The 19,124-nt window shown below is 46.2% G+C and overlaps 1 protein-coding gene across 7 annotated transcripts in view; it reads right to left on the reverse strand.

The window, feature by feature from the left end:
* MCMBP (minichromosome maintenance complex binding protein) overlaps positions 1–19,124 on the reverse strand; it is a 129,302-nt gene that overhangs the window by 93,628 nt on the left and 16,550 nt on the right. The window contains exon 1 of one of the 7 annotated variants that reach the window (XM_069752665.1): positions 14,946–16,413. The exons of 4 other annotated variants lie outside the window; for them this stretch is intronic. In XM_069752665.1, the coding sequence (XP_069608766.1) occupies positions 14,946–14,991 (46 nt within the window). In that variant the 5' untranslated portion in view covers positions 14,992–16,413. Of the gene's footprint in view, positions 1–14,945; positions 16,414–19,124 lie in introns of those variants that run through there. 2 more of the 7 variants (XM_069752663.1, XM_069752664.1) reach the window with 2 other exon arrangements.

A 19,124-nucleotide genomic window follows, 5' to 3' on the forward strand; every position in this document is an offset into this window, starting at 1 on the left:
CACCGATAAAGAATTCCTTGCTTGATTACCGGTATGTGCTATTTAAGCTTCTGTTTGAGCACTGTTTTCACATACTTCCCCTGACGAAGCTGCACAAGGTGCAGGGGGCATGCCCCGACGAAGGTTTGGTTTCCGAAACGCGCGTTGGGGCGGAGGCACGTCCCCAGGACTGGCAGTCTACTTTGCGGTGGGTAATCTCTGCGGCGGACTCTTACTATATATGGCTCTTTTAGTCAGTACTACTAGTCTTATATCACGGCAATATTGTTTACGGCTGTGCTGTGTGATCTTTAGTATGACTGTGGTCTTTATGATCTTTCTTGGCCTCCGCCTGCAGATGTAATTCCCCACCAATATATAGTGGTACTATTTTCGTAATTAACGTTTTACATTTTTGTGTTGAGCAAATTAGCTATTAGTAATTGGTAGTTGGTGGATTTTTTTAGTAGACTTGCGTCTCCTGTGTACGTGCCTCCCGCTATTCCTACAATGCCCTCACATATGTCGCCATGTTTTGTGTTACCTCTCTCACACTTGTAGTCTGTGGTTTTACTGATTGCTAATAAAGTGTTTTTTGATACGGTATCTGCTTGACCTTTTATCATCTTTTTTCGTATCACTATGTTTATTTGATGATGGGTCCTTAAGTCCCTTAGATCAATGGTACAGATTTCTGACTTATTAATTTCTACCATGCCAGCTGGCCGTATAAGTTGTTATTGAAGCTGCACAAGGCAGAGATACGCGTGGGGTTTGTCCTTACACCCCCATTGCCTCGAGACCATATGGCTATACCAATTTCCATGTGAACTCTCACTAAGGGATCACTTGATCCTTACCTGAGCAACCTGGACCTTACACTCCTTTATTTTAGGGCGCATTTGATGCACTTTTCTTTCTGCTGCTCAAAGACAGGTAGTATATTTACCTTTGTGATACTTGTGTCAAGGTGAAATACCGGATTACTCACCGGTAATGCTCTTTTATAGAGCCCACGACAGCACCCACTAGAGAGGGGATCCGCCCCTAGGAACAGGAAACCTACAGAGAGATAAAAGGGGCGGCCCCCCCTCGCTCCTCAGTTGTATTACAGAGAATAGGAGGAACCGCCACCAGGTTTTAGTTAACAGGTTCAGGTATATATATATATATATATATATATATATATATATATATATATATATATATATATATATATATACATACATATATACATATACACACATATTTACAACCTTATGCTACATCCTTCTAATATTTACACCTCACCAAAAAAGCACCACGTGAAACTATATAAGGAAAAGGGAGGGATGTGAACGGGTGCTGTCGTGGGCTCTTTAAAAGAGCATTACCGGTGAGTAATCCGGTATTTTCTATTCGCCACGACAGCACCCACTAGAGAGAATTACAGAGACTATAGATTGGGTGGGTTTACTGAGTCAAGGACCGATACCCCAAAGGTTAGATCAGAAGCAGATAGATCTAATCTATAATGCTTATAGAAGGTATTAGGTGAAGACCAAGTTGCAGCCTTACATATAAGGTCTGTTGGCACATTCGCCCTTTCTGCCCAGGAAGTCGACAAGGCTCTTGTAGAGTGTGCTCCTATATGCATTGGAGGATCTCTTCCTCCAGCTTTATATGCCAAGATTATAGCTTCTCTGATCCAGCGAGATAATGTGTTCTTTGTGACTCTGGCACCCTTGGTTTTACCCTGGAAAGACACGAAGAGAGCCCTAGTCTTCCTCCAGTCCCTAGTTCTCTCTAAATAGGTCAAGACAGTCCTTTTTACATCTAGGGTGTGAAGTCTTTCTTCTTCTGGAGTTGAGTGGTTCTCATAAAAGGTAGGTAACAAGATCTCCTGGGATCTATGAAAAGTAGTGGCCACCTTAGGGAGATAACAAGGATCTGTTTTTAAAGTATCCTATCTGATGTCACAGATAAAAAAGGGAGGATCTATAGATAATGCATGAAGATCACTTACTCTTCTAGCAGAAACTAACGCCACTAATAATACAGTTTTCAAAGAAATATTTTTTAGTGAGGCTGCATAGAGAGGCTCAAAAGGTGGTTGTGTCAATGCATTTAGGACTATAGATAGATCCCACTGAGGAACCTGTGATATGCTAATTGGTCTCGATCTCTCACAAGCAGATATAAACCGGGATATCCATTTATTACCCGCAACGTCATAATTAAAAAGAGCTCCTAAGGCTGAAACCTGAACCTTCAGAGTGCTTACGGAGAGTCCTAATTCCAGAACCTTTTGAAGAAATTCTAACATTGGAAATATAGGAACTTCAGAGGAAAGTTGTGTAGTATGGAACTGAAGAAATTTCTTCCAAATTCTAACGTAAATCCTGGTAGTTGAAGGTTTTCTACTCTTCATAAGAGTATCGATTAACCCATTAGAAACCCCCCTGAGATTTAGTAACCGCCTCTCAAACTCCATGCAGTTAAGTTCATGCCCTTTGCCTGAGGATAGAGGAATGGACCCTGAGAGAGCAAGTCTTTGGACTGAGGCAGAATCCATGGATCTGACACTGACATCGCCCTCAGCCATGAGAACCATGGCCTTTTGGGCCAGAATGGGGCTATTAACAGAACTCTTGCGCCTTCCTCCCTTATTTTTCTTATTACTATAGGCAATAGATTCCATGGAGGGAAAGCATAGGCCAGGTCGAATGTCCATGGTACCTGGAGGGCATCGAGTATGTCCGGCTTATCCTCCCTGCTTAGAGAGGCAAACACCTTGACCTGCCGGTTGGCTCTTGTGGCAAACAAGTCTATTTGAGGAACACCACATCGAGCTGTTATCAATTTGAAAATTTTTCTGTTTAGCATCCAATCCCCCTGATGAAGAGTGTGACGGCTCAGGAAATCGGCACGAAAGTTGTCTGTGCCTCTGATGTGCACTGCTGACAGTGATAGCAGATGACCTTCGGCTAACTCCATGATGTCTGATGCCACCTCCCTGAGTTTGTCCGACCGCGTACCTCCTTGATGGTTCAGATAAGCCACCGCAGTGGTGTTGTTGGAGAATACTCTTGTATGAGAGCCGCTGAGCTGAGGCAGAAAGTGAAGTAGGGAATAATATATAGCCCTCAACTATGAAATTCGAGGAACTATTAAGTTCTGAGCTGGACCAAAGATCCTGAACCCACTGATCCTGAAAATGTGCCCCCCAGCCTTCAGGACTAGCATCTGTGGTCACTATACTAGAAGGGGTGATTACCCATAGAACCCCCTTTGAAAGATTTTCCTGATCCAACCACCACTTAAGGGAGTGTAATACTTCCGACGTTAGGAAAACTGTTTCATCCAGACAACCTCTATTCTTAATGTCCTCCTCCAATACAAATTTTTGTAGATGCCTAGTATGGAACTGTGCCCACTGGACCGTAGGAATGCACGATGTTAGAGAACCTAGTAATGACATGACTTGTCTTAGTGACATACTACGCTTTTTTATTGCTAAGGATACTTTATCAACTATGGAAATCTTCTTATCCTCAGGCCCCTTCACATTTAGCGACGCTGCAGCGATACCGACAACGATCCGAATCGCTGCAGCGTCGCTGTTTGGTCGCTGGAGAGCTGTCACACAGACCGCTCTCCAGCAACCAACGATGCCGGTAACCAGGGTAAACATCGGGTAACTAAGCGCAGGGCCGCGCTTAGTAACCCGATGTTTACCCTGGTTACCATGCTAAAAGTAAAAAAAAACAAACACTAGATACTTACCTACAGCCGTCTGTCCTCCAGCGCTGCGCTCTGCTTCTCTGCACTCCTCCTGTACTGTCTGGGAGCCGGAAAGCAGAGCGGTGACGTCACCGCTCTGCTTTCCGGCTCACAGCCAGTACAGGAGGAGTGCAGAGCGCAGCGCTGGAGGACAGACAGCGGTAGGTAAGTATGTAGTGTTTGTTTTTTTTTACTTTTAGCATGGTAACCAGGGTAAACATCGGGTTACTAAGCGCGGCCCTGCGCTTAGTTACCCGATGTTTACCCTGGTTACCAGTGAAGACATCGCTGGATCGGTGTCACACACGCCGATCCAGCGATGTCTCCAGGGAGTCCAGCGACGAAATAAAGTTCTGGACTTTCTTCAGCGACCAACGATCTCCCAGCAGGGGCCTGATCGTTGGTCGCTGTCACACATAACGATTTCATTAACGATATCGTTGCTACGTCACAAATAGCAACGATATCGTTAACAATATCGTTATGTGTGAAGGTACCTTTACAAATCTGGTCAACAGAATCCAGAAGGAGCCCAAGGAATTTCTGACACGTTACAGGCTGAAGTCTAGATTTTTCCCAATTAACCAGCCAGCCCAGGGATTGTAAGGATAACACTACCTCCCGTAACCTCTGCTCACACTGTAGGGGGTTTTTACCTACAATCATTAGGTCATCTAAATATGGAATGACCAAAGTATCCTTTACCCGTAAAATATCGTAGTTACTTACCGATAACGGTATTTCTCTGATCCCATGACGGCACTAACGAGAGAGAGAGATCTGCCCTCAGGGACAGGAAACCCACAGGTTAAAAAGGCGGGACCTCTCCTCCACCTCAGTTGGTTTACAGAGCCTTGCAGGGAATTTCTGCTGTAACTTAATTGGTTATTTTTACACAACAAAATATAACTATATAACCTATATATATATATATATATTATATATATATATATATATATATAACTTTTTTTATGCACACCTCGTGACTTAATTTATAAGTAGTGTGGACACCCATACGTGAAGGGAGGGAATATACAGGTGCCGTCATGGGATCAGAGAAATACCGTTATCGGTAAGTAACTACGATATTCTCTTACCCCATGACGGCACTAACGAGAGAATTTCAAAGAATGAAAATTTTAGGGTGGGACCACTGCCTCAAGAACTCTCCTACCAAAAGTCAAGTCTGAGGGAGAAGATAGATTAAGCTGATAGTGCTTGAAGAATGTAGAGGGGGAAGACCAAGTGGCTGCTCTACATATTTGATCTATTGATGCTCCACCACGTTCAGCCCAAGAGGTTGCCACCGACCTGGTTGAATGGGCCTTAATTGTGTCCGGAGCTTGTTCTCCGGAAGAGGTATATGACATCTTGATGGCATCTTTTACCCACCTCGCCAACGTGGCTTTCGATGCCTTGTGACCCTTATTTGGTCCCTGAAAGCAGACAAACAGAGCCCTCCCTTTTCTTCACTCCCTTGTGGCTGATAGATAGTGTGTTAGACATCTCTTTACATCTAGTGTGTGTAGAGCCTCCTCTTTTTTGTTTTTTGGATTGGGGCAAAAAGATGGTAACGCTATCTCTTGAGATCTGTGGAATTTTGACCCCACTTTGGGAAGGTAAGAAGGGTCAGTTTTGAGGATTACTCTGTCATCTAATATTTGTGTTAGAGGTGGGTAGGCTGATAAGGCCTGCAGATCACTAATCCTGCAAGCTGAGGTTAGGGCCACCAATAAACAGGTTTTCCAAGATATTATTTTCAGTGAAGCCTGAGATAAAGGTTTGAACGGCGCCTTAGTGCTGAAAGGACTAAGTTCAGATCCCAGGGAGGAGCGGTGAGATGTATAACTGGTCTGGACCTAGTAGATGCTCTAATAAATCTTTTTACCCAGTGATTCCCCGCCAAATCCTGATTATAAAGGGCACCCAATGCTGCAATCTGAACTTTCAGGGTGTTTGTTGCCAGGCCTTTCTCTAATCCTTTTTGCAGAAATTCTAGAATTTCCTGGATTGGCATCTGATCTGATAGAGTAACTGCTGATGTGGATAGGAACTTTTTCCAGACTTTGCCGTATGCTTTGGTAGTTATAGGTTTTCTACTAGCCAGCAGGGTAGAAATTAGATTTGAAGAAAACCCCCTTTTTGTTAACAGTTCCCTTTCAAAAGCCAGGCCGTCATATGTAAACTTTTTATTTGTGGGTGATTCACTGGCCCTTGATGCAGAAGGTCTGGGATATCTGGGAGTACCCATGGATCCGCTATGGACATTAGACGTAGCCATGGGAACCATACTCTTTTCGGCCAGAACGGGGCTATCAATATTACTTTGGCTCTGTCCTCCCTGATTTTCTTCAAGACTAAGGAAATTAGAGCTATCGGAGGAAACACATAAGCTAGATGGAATTTCCATGGAATTAACAACGCGTCTATAGCCACTGGACTCCCCCGAGGATCTATCGAGCAGAAGGCCTCCGTTTTCCGATTTTGATTGTTTGCAAATAGATCTATATCCGGGGCCCCCCAAAGATCCACTATGCGTTTGAATATTCTTGTATTTAACTCCCATTCCCCCTGTTTTAATTGGGTTCTGCTTAGAAAATCTGCAGTTTGATTTTCTGACCCTTTTATGTGAAGGGCTGTCAGGGAGGACAAGTTGGCTTCTGCTTGTGACATGATGAAATTTGTCACTTTCATTAGGGATTGAGACCTAGTCCCTCCCTGATGGTTTAAATATGCTACTACCACCCTGTTGTCCGTCAGTACCCTCACGTGGTGGGAACGGAGGGATGTTAAAAAATGATTGATGGCGTACTGAACTGCTAAAAGCTCCTTCATGTTTGAAGTAAGGTCTTTTTCTTCCCCTGACCAAGGACCTTGGGCAATTTGCCTGTTTAGGTGGGCCCCCCACCCCCAAGGACTTGCGTCTGTGGTCAGGATTATCGAGACCGGCCATACCCATGGAACCCCCCTCCTGAGATTGGACGGGTCTGTCCACCAAGCTAAGGAAGTTTTTGTCCGAGAGGATATTTTTAATTGCTTTTCTAAATTTCCTCCTGCGTGGGATACCGCCTCTAGTATTTCCCACTGGAGATCTCTCGAGTGGCTCGGAGCCCACTGTACCGCTGTGATACAGGATGTCATCGACCCCAGTATGGACATGGCTCTCCTTAGAGTGATCAGAGGAGAGATACTCAACTGATTCACTAGATGTATCATGTTGGATACTTTATCTTCCGGCAGACGACACTCTTGCTTTGATGAGTCTATTAATATCCCCAAGTACAACTGTACTTGAGATGGGATAAGCCTGGATTTTTCCAGGTTCAAAAACCATCCTAGATTCGATAGGGCTACCATCACTCTGTTTAGTTGCTGGCTGCAATGTAGAGAGGAACTGCCCATCACTAGGAGGTTGTCCAGATAAGGCACAATCAATATGTTTTGTTCCCTTATATGGGCCATTACTTCCGCCATTAATTTTGTGAATACCCTCGGGGCAATGGCTAGACCAAACGGAAGAGCCCTGTATTGGTAATGTTTCAGTTTCCCTTGTATCATTACTGCAACCCTGAGATATTTCCGGAAATCCGGATGGATTGGCACATGATAGTATGCGTCCTTTAAGTCTATAACAGTCATGAAACAAGACGGGATAAGGGATCTGACACATGATTTTATTGTCTCCATTTTGAATTTTTCTATTACCAGGTATCTGTTTAGTTGTTTCAAATTTATAATTACTCTGAAAGTTCTGTCCGGCTTTGTTCGAAGAAAGAGCGGAGAATAAAACCCCCTCGTCTCTTCCTGTTGCGGAACTTCTTGTATGACTTTCTTCTCCAGAAGACTGAGAACTTCTCTCTGGATACTCAGCTGCTCGATCTCCGACTTTCTTCGTGGTGTGACCACAAACTGATTGTGTGGCATTGTGTGAAAGATTAGTCTTAGGCCCGTCTTTATGATGTTTAGAGTCCAGGCACTTCCAGAAATTTTTTCCCAGGTTGGAAGAAAGTGGGTCAGTCTCCCTCCTACCTGGGGCACACCCTCATTGTGGCTGTTTTTTTATTATCCGGCTTGTTGAACATGAAACCTCCTCTTTTGAATTTTCTGTGTTCCCACCCCTCCTTTTGGTTTTTTGGGGGGCGTCTTTGTGTGAACCTCCTTCCTCGAAAGGGCCGCCTATAAGATTGATTTAGGAATCCCGGAAAGGCTTTCTTTTTATCAACCGCTTTTTCGAGGACATCGTCTAGGGTGGGACCGAACAAATATTCACCTTCACACGGTATGGAACACAACTTGGCTTTAGTTTGCAGGTCCCCCAGCCAGCACTTTAGCCATAGTGCTCTCCTAGCCGCATTTGAGAAAGAAGCCGATCTTGCCGTCAGTCTAACTGAGTCTATTGAGGCATCTGCTAAATACGCAGCGGCACCTGAGTGGAAGCATGTGACCAAAAGAAGCAAGAAGACCATGGAGAAATCACCAACCACACAACTGAAGAACCGATATCAAATCTTTGTAGAGGATGAAGATGGCACACCTAAGGATGAAGCAATACCAGCAAGCAAAAAAGAAAAGGGCACACAGCAACAAGTGACAGCAAAAAGTACAGCCAAGAAGCAACGAAGAGTGGTGGTGGTGGGAGACTCACTACTGAGAGGCACAGAAGCAGCCATCTGCAGACCGGACATAACTGCAAGAGAAGTATGCTGCCTTCCAGGTGCGATGATCAAGGATGTGACCGATAGGATACCAAAGCTCTTCAGCTCCAAGGACGTCCACCCATTTCTTCTGATACATATTGGCACCAATGACACGGCAAGGAAGGACTTACCGACAATCTGCAAAGACTTTGAAGAGTTGGGGAAGAAAGTAAAGGAACTGGATGCACAGGTAGTTTTTTCTTCTATCCTTCCAGTAGACGGGCATGGCACCAGGAGATGGGACAGGATCCTTGATGCAAACAACTGGCTAAGACGATGGTGCAGACAACAAGGATTCGGATTCCTGGACCACGGTGTGAATTACTTGTACGACGGACTCCTTGCCAGAGACGGACTACACCTCAACAAACCTGGGAAACACACATTCGCCAGAAGACTCGCTACACTCATCAGGAGGGCGTTAAACTAGAAGAAGAGGGGACGGGAAGAAAAACATTAGACTTGAACAAAGAAGACCCAGGAAAACGTACTCAGAAGGGAGGTATGAACATTTCTAAAACAATCCACAGCGAGGAGATTGGAACAAAACAAAATCCTCTAAACTGCATGCTCGCAAACGCCAGAAGCCTGACAAACAAGATGGAAGAACTAGGAGCAGAAATATCTACAGGTAACTTTGACATAGTGGGAATAACCGAGACATGGTTAGATGAAAGCTATGACTGGGCAGTTAACTTACAGGGTTACAGTCTGTTTAGAAAGGATCGTAAAAATCGGAGAGGAGGAGGGGTTTGTCTCTATGTAAAGTCTTGTCTAAAGTCCACTTTAAGGGAGGATATTAGCGAAGGAAATGAGGATGTCGCGTCCATATGGGTCGAAATTCATGGAGGGAAAAATGGTAACAAAATTCTCATTGGGGTCTGTTACAAACCCCCAAATATAACAGAAACCATGGAAAATCTACTTCTAAAGCAGATAGATGAAGCTGCAACCCAAAATGAGGTCCTGGTTATGGGGGACTTTAACTACCCGGATATTAACTGGGAAACAGAAACCTGTGAAACCCATAAAGGCAACAGGTTTCTGCTAATAACCAAGAAAAATTATCTTTCACAATTGGTGCAGAATCCAACCAGAGGAGCAGCACTTTTAGACCTAATACTATCTAATAGACCTGACAGAATAACAAATCTGCAGGTGGTCGGGCATCTAGGAAATAGCGACCACAATATTGTACAGTTTCACCTGTCTTTCACTAGGGGGACTTGTCAGGGAGTCACAAAAACACTGAACTTTAGGAAGGCAAAGTTTGGCCAGCTTAGAGATGCCCTTAATCTGGTAGACTGGGACAATATCCTCCGAAATAAGAATACAGATAATAAATGGGAAATGTTTAAGAACATCCTAAATAGGCAGTGTAAGCGGTTTATACCTTGTGGGAATAAAAGGACTAGAAATAGGAAAAACCCAATGTGGCTAAACAAAGAAGTAAGACAGGCAATTAACAGTAAAAAGAAAGCATTTGCACTACTAAAGCAGGATGGCACCATTGAAGCTCTAAAAAACTATAGGGAGAAAAATACTTTATCTAAAAAACTAATTAACGCTGCCAAAAAGGAAACAGAGAAGCACATTGCTAAGGAGAGTAAAACTAATCCCAAACTGTTCTTCAACTATATCAATAGTAAAAGAATAAAAACTGAAAATGTAGGCCCCTTAAAAAATAGCGAGGAAAGAATGGTTGTAGATGACGAGGAAAAAGCTAACATATTAAACACCTTCTTCTCCACGGTATTCACGGTGGAAAATGAAATGCTAGGTGAAATCCCAAGAAACAATGAAAACCCTATATTAAGGGTCACCAATCTAACCCAAGAAGAGGTGCGAAACCGGCTAAATAAGATTAAAATAGATAAATCTCCGGGTCCGGATGGCATACACCCACGAGTACTAAGGGAACTAAGTAATGTAATAGATAAACCATTATTTCTTATTTTTAGGGACTCTATAGCGACAGGGTCTGTTCCCCAGGATTGGCGCATAGCAAATGTGGTGCCAATATTCAAAAAGGGCTCTAAAAGTGAACCTGGAAATTATAGGCCAGTAAGTCTAACCTCTATTGTTGGTAAAATATTTGAAGGGTTTCTGAGGGATGTTATTCTGGATTATCTCAATGAGAATAACTGTTTAACTCCATATCAACATGGGTTTATGAGAAATCGCTCCTGTCAAACCAATCTAATCAGTTTTTATGAAGAGGTAAGCTATAGGCTGGACCACGGTGAGTCATTGGACGTAGTATATCTCGATTTTTCCAAAGCGTTTGATACCGTGCCGCACAAGAGGTTGGTACACAAAATGAGAATGCTTGGTCTGGGGGAAAAGGTGTGTAAATGGGTTAGTAACTGGCTTAGTGATAGAAAGCAGAGGGTGGTTATAAATGGTATAGTCTCTAACTGGGTCGCTGTGACCAGTGGGGTACCGCAGGGGTCAGTATTGGGACCTGTTCTCTTCAACATATTCATTAATGATCTGGTAGAAGGTTTACACAGTAAAATATCGATATTTGCAGATGATACAAAACTATGTAAAGCAGTTAATACAAGAGAAGTATTCTGTTACAGATGGATCTGGATAAGTTGGAAACTTGGGCTGAAAGGTGGCAGATGAGGTTTAACAATGATAAATGTAAGGTTATACACATGGGAAGAAGGAATCAATATCACCATTACACACTGAATGGGAAACCACTGGGTAAATCTGACAGGGGGAAGGACTTGGGGATCCTAGTTAATGATAAACTTACCTGGAGCAGCCAGTGCCAGGCAGCAGCTGCCAAGGCAAACAGGATCATGGGGTGCATTAAAAGAGGTCTGGATACACATGATGAGAGCATTATACTGCCTCTGTACAAATCCCTAGTTAGATCGCACATGGAGTACTGTGTCCAGTTTTGGGCACCGGTGCTCAGGAAGGATATAATGGAACTAGAGAGAGTACAAAGGAGGGCAACAAAATTAATAAAGGGGATGGGAGAACTACAATACCCAGATAGATTAGCGAAATTAGGATTATTTAGTCTAGAAAAAAGACGACTGAGGGGCGATCTAATAACCATGTATAAGTATATAAGGGGACAATACAAATATCTCGCTGAGGATCTGTTTATACCAAGGAAGGTGACGGGCACAAGGGGGCATTCTTTGCGTCTGGAGGAGAGAAGGTTTTTCCACCAACATAGAAGAGGATTCTTTACTGTTAGGGCAGTGAGAATCTGGAATTGCTTGCCTGAGGAGGTGGTGATGGCGAACTCAGTCGAGGGGTTCAAGAGAGGCCTGGATGTCTTCCTGGAGCAGAACAATATTGTATCATACAATTAGGTTCTGTAGAAGGACGTACATCTGGGGATTTATTATGATGGAATATAGGCTGAACTGGATGGACAAATGTCTTTTTTCGGCCTTACTAACTATGTTACCTCTCATCGCTGACACAGAGTCCAGTATAGACTCTCTCGGGGTTTTATTTTTTAATTGAGTCTCTAAATGATCCAGCCAGACCATTAGTGCTCTAGCTGTACACGTAAGCAGCTATACCGGGTTTTAGCCCCCCGCTGGCGGCCTCCCAGGACCCTTTTAGGAAGACATCGGCCTTTTTATCCATAGGATCCTTGAGGGTCCCCAGATCTTCAAAAGGCAGAGCGAACTTTTTAGAGGCTTTCGCGATGGCGACGTCTAATTTTGGCGCTTTTCCCCATGAGGCGCAGGCTGGGTCATCAAATGGGTATTTCCTTTTGGGTGTTAACAGTACTTTTTTGTCTGGTCTTTTCCACTCCTTTTTTATAAGGGCTTGAATTTTTTCATTTAATGGGAACACTCTGTACTTCTTTTGTTCCAGGCCACTAAACATAAGATCTTGTACAGATTTTTTGGAACGAGTGTCTGCCAGACCCATTGTCGCCCTAACCATTTTTACCAGCGCATCCGTTTCATCTATTGGGAAACAGTTGCGACCGCTTTCTGAAGATGCGGAGGAGGATGATGAAGCTGTAGAGCTATCAGAATCCTCACTCGTGCTATCTCCCTCGCTGGAGCTGTAATCTGGAGATTTTTCTTTATGTTTTCTTTTACGGTTTTTTACGCTTTTTAATGCGTCTGCTACTTGGGTTTTAATTAAATCTTTTAATTCAGATGTGAAACTTGGTGTCTCCTCATCAATGGTGTTCTTAATACATGGCGCACAGAGTTTTTTAACCCATGAATCCGGCAAATCTGCTGAACAAAGTGGGCACACTTTATGTTTACTTTTCCCCTGGCATTTCTTTCCCTAGGAAACAATAAACCCCTATTAGAATTTACACTTTCACGGAGGTCACTTACCCTCCTAATGTGAGGAAGATACCGGTTGTGGCCTTGAGGATGCCTCCTCCACTTGAACCACCGTCTCCCTCCTGGATCCACCAGAGCCTCTGCTACGCTGGGATCCTGAGCTGCTGCGCTGCGTGGGTTTTCTTGAAGAATGGCGCTCCTTCGGGTTCTTTGTCACAGGGGCCTGTGAAATTTCTTCCACCGACTGCTCTATTCCACTCATGGTGGTAATCTCTGAGCAGCGGTATGCCCCTTTCCTTCCGGATATATACCGATGGAGCGGCGCCAGGCAACTTCCGGTTTACCCAGAGGTACCCTGCGCCGCCCCGGAAGTGACCCCCGCGCCTGCGCAGTAAGTTGCCGAACCCCGCGCTCACTGCTTGCCGGCTCACAGGAGGGACGGAGCTTCTGCAGCCGCCGCTGCTCCCAGCGTTCTGCCGCTTGTCGGTGACCGGCGTCACCACCCCCTGTGTGCCTCATGGATCAGTGGAGAAAACTCCAGGTAGCCGCCGCTACCTATTGCCGATCGTCCTCCTTTGAAAAGGAAGAGGCAGGCTCTCTTCTTGTCTCTTCACTGCCTCCCCTCTGCGCACATCTACGAGGCCCGCCGACCCTGGATCGCGCCCTCAGGGAGGAATCCACCTGAGACCATGGCAGGGCCCCCCGCTGCCTGAACTCGGCCTGATGGTCCCTGGACTCCTGGATGTTGAGTTGTGGGATCCCCGTCGGGGACAGGAAACCGAACTGAGGTGGAGGAGAGGTCCCGCCTTTTTAACCTGTGGGTTTCCTGTCCCTGAGGGCAGATCCCTCTCTCTCGTTAGTGCCGTCATGGGGTAAGAGAAAAGACATTACTTCCAATAGTAATTTAGTAAAAACCCTTGGGGCCATAGATAACCCTTAGGGCATTGCCCTGTATTGTAGATGACGAATTTGCCCCTCTATACAAACTGCTACCCGAAGAAATTGCTGGTGTAAATGATGTATCCTCTTTTTTTTTTTTTTACTCACAGAAGTCCGGCGTCAGGGCAATGGAACCGCATAGAGGAATCCAATATGGCGGTTCCCCTGGAAATGGTACTCCAACCCCGCGACCCCTGACGTTCAAGCCTCTTTTTCCGGGACGCCGACGCTACTGCGCATGCGCCCGCGTCTCTGCTGCACCGGAAGACGCCGCCGTAAGCGCTACACCTACAACCATGTCGCCTCTACCTTGGAGGGACCAGGAGGGAAACCCAGACCGGGGAGTCGCCACACAGCCGCTCAGCCCCACATACCTCAGGAGGGCACCATCTACCTGCTCCAGGTCCGGGCCGGACAAGGTACTTGTCGCACTGTCAGCGCTTCACACAACGGTGTCCCAGCAGGGAGACCGTTGGTAACCTCCAGGATTCACATCAGCCGCAGCAGTTGAGGGGGGAGCCAGCAGGATCATTCCCCCGACACTGTCTACCCGCTCTGGGGCCCCTGCCGCTCAGCAGAGTCGTACAGGCGGCAGTCCAGGCTGGTCTTCCTCTACTTAGCTCCATAGAGTCTTCTCTGTGGGTTCCCATCTAGGAACAGGAAACCAACTGAGGAGCAAGGGGGGGCCGCCCCTTTTATCTCTCTGTAGGTTTCCTGTTCCTAGGGGCGGATCCCCTCTCTCTAGTGGGTGCTGTCGTGGCGAATAGAAAACCGGTTTTTACGTACCGGTAATAGGATTTTACAGAGTCCATGACAGCACCCACAACGAGAGAGGGGATCCGCCCACCTTCCGGACAGGAACCTACAGGTTAAAAAGTGGCGGTCCCCCTCGCCCTCCAGTTTGTGTTCCAGAGTACAAGGGTTACCGCCAATGAATCAGTACATGACAATATCATATTAAACAATACTAAATACCACCACCTCTATAGAGTGAACTCTACGGCACACCTTTCAACAGAGTGCAGGAATAAGAACTAAATACGGGGGGGAATGTATGGGTGCTGTCGTGGACTCTGTAAAATCCTATTACCGGTACGTAAAAACCGGTTTTCCTATCGTCACGACAGCACCCACAACGAGAGACTTTCAAAGACTATTTAACTGGGAGGGACCACAGCACTAAGTACTGAACGGCCAAACTGTAAGCTGGAATTAGCAGATAGATCAAGGCGATAGTGCTTATAAAAGGTGGAAGGTGATGACCAAGTTGCCGCCTTACATATTTCAATGGGGACATCTGCCTTCTCCGCCCAGGATGATGCCATGGCCCGAGTGGAGTGCGCCCTGATGCCTTCTGGTGGTGTTACTCCCCTGGCAGAATAGGCAAGACATATCGCTTCTCTAATCCATCTAGCGATAGAGTTCTTCGTGACACCAGAACCCTTTTTCCGATTCTGGAAAGAAACAAACAGAGCCCTACTCTGTCTCCAGCTTTGTGTCCTATCCAGGTATTCTAATATCGCCCTCTTTACATCTAGAGTATGATATTTTTTCTCCTCTTCTGAACCTGGATCTTCATAGAAGGATGGTAAATAAATCTCCTGACTTCTATGAAATTTAGATGCTACTTTTGGTAAATATGCAGGATCAGGCTTTAAGACAATCTTATCCTGGAGAATTATTAGATAGGGAGGATCTACTGATAACGCATGTATATCACTGACCCTCCTGGCAGATGTTAATGCTAAGAGTAGAGCTGTATTTAAGGTTAAATTTTTTATTGAAATAGAGTCTAATGGCTCGAACGGAGGTTCAGTCAACGCCTCAAGTACCAAATTTAAATCCCAAGGGGGTATTCTTACAATATGGATTGGGTTAGAACGCTGACATGCCTTAATAAATCTAGCAACCCATCTATTACCAGCTATATCACTGTTATATAGAGCTCCCAAGGCTGAAACATGAACTCTTAGAGTGTTGACCGCTAAGCCCAGTTCCCAGCCTTTCTGAAGGAATTCTAAAATAGCTGAAATCGGAGCCTTATCTCCTAATGGTTGCTGATGAAACAAAAGGAATTTTTTCCAAATTTTCGAGTAGATCTTTGTAGTGACCTCCTTCCTACTTTTCAATAAAGTAGCTATTAAAGCGTTAGAGAACCCCCTCTCCCTCAGAAGCTCCCTCTCAAATTCCAGGCCGTTAAGTGAAGAGTCTCCAAATTTGGATGATGAAATGGACCCCGAGAGAGGAGTTCCGGAACCACTGGCAACACCCAGGGATCGGTCACAGACATTGTCATGAGGAGAGAGAACCAAGGCCTCCTGGGCCAGAAGGGGGCAATTAAGATCACTCTGGCTCCTTCCTCCCGGATCTTCCTGAGAACTATCGGAATCAGACACATTGGGGGAAAGGCATATGCCAGCTGGAAGTCCCAACGGACACGAAGGGAATCCACTATAAATGGTTGGTCTGTTATGTGTAAGGATGCGAATTTCCTGACCTTCCTGTTCTTCCTCGTAGCAAACAGATCTATTGTCGGCAACCCCCACAGATTGACTATCTGATCTAATATCTGTTGGTTTAGGGACCACTCTCCCTGACGAAGGGAATGGCGACTGAGGTAGTCCGCCTCTATATTGAGTTCCCCTCTTATATGTACTGCCGACAGGGATTGTAAGTGTTTCTCGGCCAGGGACAATATCTGTGCTGTAGTGGTCATCAGGGATCGAGACCTTGTCCCCCCCTGATGATTGATGTAGGCTACCACAGTCATATTATTATTATTATTATACATTTTTATAGCGCCATTTATTCCATGGCGCTTTACATGTGAATACGGGGCAAATATAGACAAATACATTAAACATGAGCAGATAACAAGGCACACGAGTACATAAGGAGGGAGGACCCTGCCCGCGAGGGCTCACAGTCTGCAGGGGGTGGGTGAGGATACACTAGGAGAGGGAAGAGCTGGCTGTGCGGCTGTTCAGTAGGTTGAGGATCACTGCAGGCTGTAGGCTTGTCGGAAGAGATGAGTCTTCAGGTTCTTTTTGAAGGTTTCTATGGTAGGCGCAAGTCTGATGTGTTGGGGTAGAGAGTTCCAGAGTATGGGGGAAGCACGGGAGAAGTCTTGGATGCGGTTATGGGAAGAAGAGATGAGAGGGGAGTAGAGAAGGAGGTCTTGGGAGGACCGGAGGTCGCGTGTAGGTAGGTACCGGGAGACCATGTCACAGATGTATGGAGGAGACAGGTTGTGGATGGCTTTGTATGTCAGTGTGAGGGTTTTGAACTGGAGTCTCTGGGCGATAGGAAGCCAGTGAAGGGCTTGACACAGGGGAGAGGCTGGGGAATAGCGGGGGGACAGGTGGATTAGTCGGGCAGCAGAGTGTAGGATGGATTGGAGCGGTGCCAGAGTGCTAGAGGGGAGTCCAGAGAGTAGGAGGTTGCAGTAGTCGAGGCGGGAGATGATAAGGGCATGCACTAGCGTTTTTGCAGTGTTGCGGTCAAGGAAAGCACGGATCCGGGAAATATTTTTGAGTTTGAGACGACAGGAGGAGGCAAGGGCTTGGATATGTGGCTTGAAAGAGAGGGCAGAGTCGAGGATCACCCCGAGGCACCGGGCGTGTGGGACTGGGGATAGTGAGCAGCCATTGACATTGATGGATAGGTCTGGTGGAGGGGTAGAGTGAGATGGGGGAAAGATGATGAATTCTGTTTTGTCCATGTTCAGTTGTAGAAAGCGAGCAGAAAAGAAGGCTGAAATGGCAGACAGACAGTGCGGGATTTTGGTAAGCAAGGAGGAGAGGTCAGGTCCGGAGAGGTAGATCTGCGTGTCGTCAGTGTAGAGATGGTACTGCATACCGTGGGATTCTATGAGCAGTCCCAGGCCGAAAGTGTAGATGGAGAAGAGTAGGGGTCCTAGAACAGAGCCTTGAGGAACACCGACTGACAAGGGGCGAAGTGAGGTGGTGTGGGGGAGGGAGACACTGAATGTTCGGTCTGTCAGATATGACGAGATCCAGGAAAGGGCCAAGTCTGTGATGCCAAGGGATGAGAGGATTTGTAGCAAAAGGGAGTGGTCTACAGTGTCAAAGGCAGAAGACAAGTCCAGGAGAAGGAGGACAGAGTAGTGTCGCTTGCTCCTGGCAGTTAGTAGGTCATTGGTGACTTTAGTTAGGGCAGTTTCAGTTGAGTGATGGGAACGGAAGCCTGATTGTAACCGATCAAAGAGGGAGCAGGAGGAGAAGTGGGAGGACAGTTCAAGATGGACGTGTTGCTCCAGCAATTTGGAGGCATAAGGGAGAAGAGATATCGGGCGATAGCTAGACACAGAGGATGGGTCGAGGGAGGGCTTTTTGAGGATGGGTGTGATCTTGGCATGCTTGAAGGATGAGGGAAAGACACCTGTTGTGAGTGAGAGGTTGAAGAGGTGCGTTAGGGTTGGGATGAAGACCGTGGAAAGGTTAGGGATGAGGTGGGATGGGAGCGGGTCAAGCGTGCAGGTGGTGAGGTGTGATCTTGACAGGAGGGTGGAGAGCTGATCTTCTGTCATGGTGGAGAAGCTGGTTTTGGAGGAGCAGGGTTGAGCAGCTAAGAGGGGCAGTGGGCGCTGTGGGCCAAAGCTTTCTCTGATCGTATCGATCTTCTGTTTAAAGAAAGAGGCGAAGTCATCAGCAGAAATGAGGGGGGAAGGAGGAGGTGCGGGGGGACGGAGTAGAGAATTGAAAGTGTTGAAAAGCTGTTTAGGGTTGTGGGACAGGGAGGATATGAGGGATGAGAAGTAAGTTTGTTTTGCGGCAGTGAGCGCAGACTTGAAGCTGGCGAGGGACTGCTTGTATGCAGTGAAGTGGTCGGCAGAGTGGGATCGCTTCCATCTCCGCTCAGCAATCCTGGAAGCCCGTCTCAATTCTTTGGTCAGGCTGGTCAGCCAGGGCTGCCTGTTAATTGTACGAGTTTTACTATGCATGAGTGGGGCGGCCGAATCGAGTGTTGTTGTTATTGTGGTGTTATAAAAAGTGGCAGCAGCATCTGTGTCATGAAGGGAAGCTATGTCTGTGAGAGGGAGAAGGGACTCAGAGTGATTGTAAGTTGAGATGTTTGAGATTTCGGCGAGGGTGAGTGAGTTTGTGGAGTGGGGGTTGCACACTAGGAGAGGAGAGGGACGAGAATGTCAGTAGGTTGTGGTCAGACAGGGGGAGGGGTGTGTTAGTGAGGTTAGTAAGGGAGCAGAGGCGGGTGAAGATGAGGTCCAGCGTGTGGCCATCTTTGTGAGTGGCCTCAGAGGACCATTGAGTGAGGCCAAAGGAGGCAGTCAGTGATAAAAGTTTAGAGGTAGCTGAGGTGAAAGTGTCAATGGGGACATTGAAATCACCCATGATGATAGTGGGGATGTCAGAGAGGAAATGAAGTAGCCAGGTGGTGAAGTGGTCGAGAAAGGTGGAGATGGCTAGTTCTGGGGGGC

The sequence above is a fragment of the Ranitomeya imitator genome, chromosome 2 (genome assembly GCF_032444005.1).
Source record: "Ranitomeya imitator isolate aRanImi1 chromosome 2, aRanImi1.pri, whole genome shotgun sequence".
In the NCBI taxonomy this organism is placed as follows: domain Eukaryota; kingdom Metazoa; phylum Chordata; class Amphibia; order Anura; family Dendrobatidae; genus Ranitomeya; species Ranitomeya imitator.